Source organism: Dryobates pubescens, chromosome 35, assembly GCF_014839835.1.
Source record: "Dryobates pubescens isolate bDryPub1 chromosome 35, bDryPub1.pri, whole genome shotgun sequence".
NCBI lineage: Eukaryota > Metazoa > Chordata > Aves > Piciformes > Picidae > Dryobates > Dryobates pubescens.
The window spans coordinates 973,505-982,336 of NC_071646.1; the positions used below are offsets into that span (position 1 = coordinate 973,505).

At 63.5% G+C, this 8,832-nt stretch overlaps 1 protein-coding gene across 1 annotated transcript; it reads right to left on the reverse strand.

Annotated features, from left to right (window-relative positions):
- Positions 1–359: 359 nt before the first annotated feature.
- On the reverse strand, positions 360–5,429 carry TFEB (transcription factor EB). Its single transcript, XM_054176474.1, has 8 exons — positions 5,208–5,429; positions 4,335–4,589; positions 3,931–4,011; positions 2,702–2,822; positions 2,476–2,532; positions 1,989–2,064; positions 1,678–1,825; positions 360–1,347 (listed from the first exon to the last, which is right to left on the reverse strand). Exons 1-8 carry the CDS (start codon positions 5,400–5,402, stop codon positions 907–909), a joined length of 1,374 nt encoding a protein of 457 aa, XP_054032449.1. The 5' UTR covers positions 5,403–5,429; the 3' UTR covers positions 360–906.
- Between the last annotated feature and the right edge of the window lie 3,403 nt (positions 5,430–8,832).

Sequence of the window (8,832 nt, forward strand, 5' to 3'; positions counted from 1 at the left end):
CAGGACACCTGCTTCCAACAAGTGTACCCAAAAGTAAGTGTAAAACCCCTCAGCCTCCCCCTGAAGAGCCAGATGGGGCAGAGGCACCACTGTGGGGATGTCTCAAGGGAGGCTGAAGCTCACCTGGCACCATGCAGCCCTTGTCCAGAGGCTGGCAAGGGTTTGGGGTAGCAGGAGCTGCCAAACCCCAAGAAGGGGTCCCCCACAAGGCAGGGAGTCACAGGAGGGGGTTGGCCGTGCATCAAACACCACATCCCAGCTAGTTTGGAAGCCTGGAACTTACACTTGCAGCTTCAGACCCAGCTCACTCACACTACCCCCCAGTGCCCTGTGAATTAACCTGCTCCAATCAACTCCCTGTGAGCAGGAGAGGCAGGGGGTGCTCCAAGGAAGGCTGTGGCACCACGAAGCATCTGCAGGGCTCAGAGGCCACCTCTGGGGAAGACTTGTTAGGGACATGGGCTCCCAGAGAGGGATGGCAAGGAGGCAGCAAGCCAGACCAAAAGCACTGAGCATTGTCCCTCTCTTCTCTTCCCATCCCAGGGACTTGAAGGCTCCTGCTGGCTCCAGCTCCAAGCCAGCACCCTGGGGAAAGGGCTTGGGTCCAGGAGGGTTTTGCTGAAAGGCAAAGCAGCCAAGATCACACTCCCAGGGCTGGGGAATCTGCAGTCAGGCCGAGGCCATGGAAGCCAAGGAGGCTCCCTGGGCAAAAAGAGAAGCTTGCACAAGCCAGGGCGGCCCCCAGCCAGCCGCGGCCCCAGCCCCCATTGCATAGAGAAAAGGAAACTCCTACGAAGGTTCAAGTGCAGGGCAGGAGGGGCTGCTCCTGCCAGGGCAGAGCCCTCAGCTTCACTAACCAAGCTCCAAGGTCCAGTCCTTGCCCCTGCTGCTGGAGCAGCTCCTCGGTCACAGCATGTCTGCGTCCTCCATGCTGAAGCTGCTCCGGCGACTGCTGGCCTTGGAGGCCTCGGGGGACATGGCCGAGAAGAGGGGGTCGGAGGCCAGGGGCAGCATGGTGTCCTGCATCAGCATCAAGTCCAGCTCCTTCTTGGATAGGGATGGGAAGGAAGCGCTGTGGCTGGGCTCCAGGCTGTCCGGGAAGCCCCGGGAGCCGTCGTCGAAGCTCAGGCTGTGGCTAAAGTCCAGCTGGTGGTAGGGAGACTGCGGCGCAGGAGGCAGCGCCGGCGGCAGCTGCGCTTCGGGGTCCGGGGCGGGCAGCAGCGGCTCCAGCGTCCCCTCCTCCCCGCTGGCTTCCTGCTTGACCACCTGCTGAGCCAGCTCGGCCACGTTGACACCGGAGGGCGAGGAGGTGGGCAGCCCGTGGACGCGTGCCTGCATCTCCAGCTCCTGCCAAGAGAGCACAGGAGGTCTGCGGTGGGGACAGCAAACAGGGAGAGGCTCATGGAGCAGCAGGGGCAGGGGGACCACGAGGCTCAGGGGGACCACGAGGCTCAGGGGGACCACGAGGCTCAGGGGGAAGCAAAGGCTGGAAAACAGTGACCCATGCAGAGCTCAGCACTCGCAGCAGCGACCTGGTTTGTCTGAAGGGTTTGCTCCTGGTGACTTCAGAGCCCTAAGGGGGAGGAGAGCCCTGGCCCAGCCCTTCGCCTGGGCAGGGCTGAGCTGTCCGTGGGGCCGGAGCGGAGCAGAGGGAGGGAAGAGCAGAGGGAAGCTCACCTGGATGCGGAGCAGCAGCTGCTTGTTCGTCATCTCCAGGCGCCGAGAGTGGTTCTCCAGGTCTCGTGACCGCTGCAAGTCCTTCTGCATCCTCTTGATGTAGTCCACAGATGCCTTCAGGATTGTCCCTTTGTTCCAGCGCACGTCCCTGCCGCGCAGGATGGACACAGGATTGCCACCTGCCTGCCAGCCAGGCGGCCTCTCACCTCTGCTCCACCAGAAAGGCCCTCTGAAGGTACTGCCTGCCACGGGGACAAGGCTCAAGCAAGCCCCCCAGCCCCCCAGCTCCCCCAGAAGCCATGGGTACGTACAGGTCGTTGGCCTTGGGGATGAGCATCCCCAGCTCCTTGATGCGGTCGTTGATGTTAAACCTTCGCCGCCTCTCGACTGCGGGGTGAGAAGAGAAGGATGGCAGTGAGGAGGCAGCAAGAGCAGGAGAAGCTCAGTGTCCCCACCAGCTGCTCCCAGCTCATGGGGTTGGGAGCCACCATCGTGGCCTGGCCAGACCCTTCAGAGACAGGGGGACTGAGGATCAGAACCCCCCTGGGCCAACCCTTTGGCACCTTGCTCCCATCCATCGCCCTGGCAGGAGCAGGTCTGACCTTCCCCCAGGGCTGAAGAGAGGGACAAGAAGGGGTCTGCTGAACACAGACATCCTGCACAGCTGGGAAAGAGCTGGGGGGTTACTTCCTCACAGTGAGGTGGGATGGGAAGGGGGGACCCCAGGCTCAGAGAGGATGAAGAGAGATAGGGAAAGGGCTGGAGGGGTGGGAGAGGGAAAGGCAGGGCCAGACTCACTCAGGTTGTGATTGTCCTTCTTCTGACGCTCTTTCGCCAGGGCTCGGCTCTCAGCATCTGCAACACAGAGCCCCAGTGTCACCCAGAGGGGACAACGCTGCCTCTTACCCCACCAGCACCCCAGGCTGGTGCCTGAGCACCCCAGCACCCCCATGAGCCACCCTCCCCACCCACAGGCACGGGACAGTCCCAGCCAGTTCTGGCACCACCTGCTCCGGGGCCGTACCTGTCAGCTCTCTCTTCTGGGTGAGGTCAGCAGGGCACGAGCTGCTGGTGACACCTACGAGGGAGGCTGTCACCTGGGGGTCCCCACTATAGACATTCATGTGACTGCTGGACATGGGCAGCTGCAAAGCAGAGGGAGAGGCAGCTTAGCTCCATCTGGGGCCGCGGGACCGGGGCTCAAGCCCTGCTGCGTGGCCGCTGGGATGTGAGTGTGCAGCCTGGGCAGGTGTAATTGTCCTGCTGGGCCCTCAGAGCAGCTATAATCAGAGGAGCAAAGAAAACAGGACTTCAAAGGGCGCTGCTGATCCCCTCCCACGGCCAGCATCTAAAATAGGGCAGATGAATCAGAGCAGGGCTCGGCAGGATGAATCCCACTGGGAGGCACAAGCTGCCCTGCGGATCCAATCGGAGGCACAGAGCCACTGCCAGGGGGCTCCGGGCTGGGAAACCTCTCCCGGCATGAACAGCCCTCCTGAGAGCCCAGCCTGCAGCACTGCCTCCAGTTCTGGTGCCCCCAGCACAAGAAGGATATGGAGCTGCTGGAGAAGGTCCAGAGGAGGCCACCAAGATGACCAGAGGGCTGCAGAGCCTCCCCTGTGGGGACAGGTTGGGGGAGCTGGGGCTGTTCAGCCTGGGGAAGAGAAGGCTCCAGGGAGACCTCAGAGCAGCCTCCCAGTACCTGAAGGGGGCTACCAGAAAGCTGGGAAGGGACTTTTGACAAGGGCTGGGAGTGCCAGGATGAGTGGGAATGGATTGGAGCTTGAGGAGGGCAGATTGAGACTGGAGATTAGAAGGAAATTCTTGACAGTGAGGGTGGGGAGACTGCAACAGGTTGCCCAGGGAGGTGTTCCAGGCCAGGTCTAGTGGGAGGTGCCCCTGCCCACGGCAGGGGGGTTGGCACTGGATGACTTTTAAGGCCCCTTCCAACCCAACCATTCTGTGAATCCCTCCCTGTGCTGCAGCAGAGGCTTGGTCCCTCCCCACATCCCTCTCCTGGCACTTGGCTTTTATGAGGGCTCCCAGCAGTCATTAGAGAGGAGGAGAAGCTGAGGAACTGGCTTTGGAGCTGTCAAAGGGAGATGTCACTGCCTGCTCCCCTCCCTCAGCCCCAGGGGTGAGCCAGGGCCAGGCTGGCACCTGGGCATCGCCCCAGGCATGTGGCAGAAGGTAAGGTCCCCTCTGTGCCACCTCTGTTCCCCGCAGCCCAGGCTCTGAGCTCCTCGGACTCACCGTGTTGGGCATGTGGACTTCAGGGTTGATGTAGCCCAAGACGTCATCCAGGCGCATGATGTCATCGATGACCTCATCAAACTGCAACAGAAAGTGCCAGTGAGCTGCTCAGCCCTCGCCAGCCCCCAGGCAGCTGACCTCCAGCACAGGAGGTTCCACCTCGACACGAGGAGCAACTTCTGCACTGGGAGGCTCCCAGAGCCCTGCAGCAGGCTGCCCAGAGGGGTTGTGGAGTCTCCTCTGGAGCCTTTCCAGCCCCCTCTGGATGAGTTCCTGTGTGACCTGTGCTGGATTCTCTGCTCCTGCTCTGGCAGGGGGTTGGACTGGAAGATCTCCAGGGGTCCCTTCCCACCCCTCACATCCTCTGAGGGTGGCACCTCCCCACGCCGGGGGCAGCTCCTCACCTCGCGCTCGGGGTTGGAGCCGATGTTGAGCATGGCCATGGGGCTGTTGGGGGCACTGTTGCCCGCCGAGGAGGACAGGACGTGGCCGGGCCGGACGCCAGGGGAGGCGGCCGGGGGCGGCTTGGGCGAGTGGCTGACGGGGCTGACGTGGGCTGCGAACTTGTTCCCGTAGGTCTCCGAGAGGTAAGCTTGGACCTTCTTGTCCCGTGACTTCTGCAGGTGGTAGGTGGTAGGGTTCTCCAGGTAGGACTGCACCTGCAGGGAGACACCGTCAGGGACCCCCCACACCCTCCTCAGCATCCCCAGGGGAGAGTGAGGGGCAGCCCCCAGCCGCTGTACAAGAAGGATCTGGAGGTGCTGGAAGGTGCCCAGAGAAGGGCCACGAGGATGAGGTCTGTGGTGACAGGTTGGACTTGATCTTTGAGGTCTCTTCCAACCTTGGTGATACTGTGAACAGCAGAGGGCTGGAGCTGCTCTGCTGTGAGGACAGACAGAGAGTTGGGGTTGTGCAGGCTGGAGAGGAGAAGGCTCCAGGGAGACCTTCTTGTGGCCTTCCAGTGTCTGCAGGGGGCTCCAAGAAAGCTGGGGAGGGACTGTTGAGGGTGTCAGGGAGGGATAGGACTGGGGGGGATGGAGCAGAACTAGAAGTGGGGAGATTGAGATTGGATGCTAGGAAGAAGTTGTTCCCCAGGAGGGTGGTGAGAGCCTGGCACAGGCTGCCCAGGGAGGTGGTGGAAGCCTCCTGCCTGGAGGTGTTTGCAGCCAGGCTGGAGGTGGCTGTGAGCAACCTGCTGCAGTGTGAGGTGTCCCTGCCCAGGGCAGGGGGTTGGAGCTGGCTGAGCCTTGAGGACCCTTCCAGCCCTGAGGTTCTACCTTGAGGACCTCCCCGGGCACGGGCGGTGGGGGCTGGTAGTGCACAGGGGTGTTGATGGCCGGGCTGGAGGCCACGGGCAGGCGCTGCTGCTGCATGTAGCTCATCATCAGCTGCTGCTGCGCTCGCTCCCGCTCGGCCTCCTGCTGCGCCTGCTGCTTCATCAGCTCCATCCGCAGCCCGATGCGCGACGCCATGGCCGGCCCGACGCTGGCACAGCGCTGCCCGCCGGCACGGAGCTCACCCTGAGGGCAGGACACAGCTCGTCAGGGTCCGACTGCCCCGCCGGAGGGGAAGGGAGGCAGGGGAGGGAGAGGGAGGCAGGGGGAGGGAGAGGGAGGCAGGGGGAGGGAGAGGGAGGCAGGGGGAGGGAGAGGGAGGCAGGGGGAGGGAGAGGGAGGCAGGGGGAGGGAGAGGGAGGCAGGGGGAGGGAGAGGGAGGCAGGGGGAGGGAGAGGGAGGCAGGGGAGGGAGAGGGAGGCAGGGGGAGGGAGAGGGAGGCACAGGGGAGGGAAACTGAGGCACAGGGGAGGGAAACTGAGGCACAGGGGAGGGAAACTGAGGCACAGGGGAGGGAAACTGAGGCACAGGGGAGGGAAACTGAGGCACAGGGGAGGGAGCACACATCCCAGAGTCCCCCCCGGAGCTGCTGACTGAGCCAGGATGATTTCCCCACTGCCAGACAAATGGGATCTTGCCCTCCTGCCACAGCTCCCTGGGGGCAGCCAGGGCACCTGGGGCAGGGGGAACAGGGCAGGCAGGGAGCAGCCAGGACCCCACCCCCAGAGACTCACTTACTGCCGCGCTCAGGTTTGGGTCACCGACTTCCAGAGGGCTGGAGCGGAGCAAGAAGGGTGAGGAGAAGCCAAGGAGCAGGAGAAAGCAGAGCAGACGAAAGGGAAAGGGAAAGCAGGGGCAGAGCAGGAAGAAAAGGCCGGCGGGTGCCAGGAGGCAGCGCCTCACCCTCAGCCTGGCGGTGCCCAAACCTCAGCCCCGCTGCGGGGGGAACAAGGCAGCCTCTGTGCGGGGCCGGCGGGGAGCGCGGGGCGGGGGGCAGGGGTGCGAGGCCCCCACCCCGCACAGACCAGGCCTTGTTCCCCCGGACAAAGGGGACGGCGCCCGCCCAGGGCAGAGCCGCCACAGCCAGCGTGCCCACGGCCTGCCACGGGGCCGGCATGGGGGCGGGGGGTGGCTGCTCCCACACCAGGCCAGGATGGAGATCAAAGAACCACAGAATGGGTTGGGTTGGAAGGGGCCTGAATGGGCATCCAGCTCCAAGCCCCCTGCCACGGGCACGGACACCTCCCCCCAGCCCAGGCTGCTCAGGACCTCATCCCCAGAACCACAGAACCCTCTGCTCCTGAAGGCTTCCAGGCTGATGGAATGACTTCCCACACAGGAGTGGCAGGCAGCTGCAGGATGGCCTCACCCACACAGGGCTGGGACAGGGATGCAGGGGATGCTGTATGGGATGGGGTCTGGACCACAGCATCCTCAGGGTAGGATGGAAGGCAAAGCACAGGACCCAAAGCAAACGCTGCCAGGGGCCCAGGCAGGAGCCAAAGCCCTGGGGTCTGCTCTGCAGCAGCACCAGCAGGCAGCCCTGGAGGGGTCTGCTGTTCAAACAGGAGGGGGACCTGCAGACAAAGGGGCCCCAGTGGGTACAGCACAGGGGGTTCTGGTGAAGCATCTGACACACAGTGCCAGGCCATGTCCTAAGGGGGAAATTAAATCAAGCCAGCATGGGCAGAAACACGATTACATGGATCAAGAGGCAGCTATTGAACAGCAAGGGGAAGGTAATTAATTAGACATGGTGGCCTGTCTGAAGGGGGATGGGAGAAGAGGAGCCCAGGACAGCTATCAACTGGAGCTTTAGAGAATCATCCTGGTCAGGAAGGACCTTTAAGATCATCAAGTCCCACCATGGAGAGGGTTGTGACAAACAGCCTGAGAGGAGGGTCCACGTGAAGCATGCCAAGGTGTAACCACCCATGGTGTGACACCCGCTCACCACCCCCAGTCCCACTGTGGGAGAGGGATGAAGGGAGGTGAAAGTGCTGCCCACTCCCCCAGGAAGCTCCTGAGGAAAGCAGAGGCCAAGGGTGAGGCTGGGGAAGGGTGGCCAGAGCTGGGCCTGATAAAAAAAGGGGGGTGGGGAATTAGGTCAAGTTTAAAATAATCTGCTTGGTTCTGCTTGGCCTCTCCCCACCCCCCAAAATGCTGAGCAGCTTCTGCTTTCACTCTGAGTCAGCCCCAGGGGGAGGGTGGCAGTGGGAAAGGATGGGGACCCAGCCAGCATCATGGTGCGAGCACCCTCCCCTGGGGGGCACGTCCCACTCTGGGGACACATCCTGCCCCCCTTTGGTGCAGGGGGTCAGAAATAAAGCACAGGGCAGGGTGGCTCTCCCTGGCATGCTTCCTGTTCCTGGGAAGGTGAAGAGGCTTTGGCATCCTGGAAGAACCACATCCAGAGCCTGCTCTGCTGAGCCAGAGCCATCCCCACGCCAGGGGCAACCCCAGCTTGGTCCCTGTCCGGAGGGGTCCCCAGCGATGGCCCAGCCCAGTGCCCAGCCAGCAGCTCTGAGTGGGCAGCACAGCCAGCCAGGGCATGCCAGGGCATTGGGTTTCCCAGTGGGTGCTGCCAGGGCACCTGCTGGGGACATGTCCCCATCCCACATGGGTCAGAGAGGAGGGGAGGGAGGGAGGAAGGCAGTGGGAGGCTCAGAGTGGGCAATGGAGCAGCAAGAAGAGGATGGAGAGGGAGAAGAGAGCCTGAAGGACGGGAAGGGAGCAGGGAAAGGGTGGATGGCCCTGGCCCCTCTCCAGCCCTTGACTCCACCTGTGCTGTCTTGGGGGGGCACAGGGAGGCTTTTTCCTGGAGCAGCCAGAGCCCAGGTGGGCCCTCAAGCCCCTGCCCACAACCTCCCTGGGTGCTGGAGAGCCTGGATGGGCTCCATCAGCACCGGGGCACTGCCCAGGCATCAGCCACGCTCCACCACCAGCTACCAGCCCCACTGCTGGCACATGTGGGGCCGGAGCCAGGGACTTAATCTCCCTTCAAAATATCTCTGCTGCTGTTTAGCAACCAGGTTATTTCTGGACCTTTCCTGCTCTCCCTCTGGGGCTGACTGCATCAGGAGCCCTTCGCGGGGGGTGGCTCCAGCTGCAGGATCCTGGTGGCACCTGGAGCTGCCCTGACCCTCACAGGGCTTTGCACAGTCCCAAGCTGTCCCCCACCCCTCCCGGGAGCCCAGCGAGCAGCGCAGCCCACGGAGTGCACCCAGCGACAGCCAGCGGCGCAGGGGCTGCTGCTCAGCAACCAGCGGCGGCTCCTGGAGCCGCATCGGCGGCTGCCGAGCAACGCAGCGGGCAGGCTGCAGCCGGAGCTGCTGCCGGGAGCCAGCGGGGGGCAGGCAGCGCCCCTCCAACGGCACAGACACCCACACGGCTGCCCCTGCACCCACACGGCTGCCCCTGCACCCACACGGCTGCCCCCGCACCCACACTGCACCCAGTGCCACCCCAAAGGGACAAACACTCACACTGCTGCCCCTGCACCCACACAGCTGCCCCTGCACCCACACTGCACCCAGTGCCCCTCCAACGGCACAGACACCCACACGGC

Bases quoted from the DNA above. Each gene is read 5' to 3' on its own strand.
- TFEB (XM_054176474.1), bottom strand. From the start codon at position 5,402: ATGGCGTCGCGCATCGGGCTGCGGATGGAGCTGATGAAGCAGCAGGCG. The intron at 2,533-2,701 runs GTACGGCCCCGG...TCTGTGTTGCAG, and splicing joins CCAGAAGAGAGAGCTGACAG to ATGCTGAGAGCCGAGCCCTG. The intron at 1,826-1,988 runs GTACGTACCCAT...CCTGCGCGGCAG, and splicing joins ATCCCCAAGGCCAACGACCT to GGACGTGCGCTGGAACAAAG.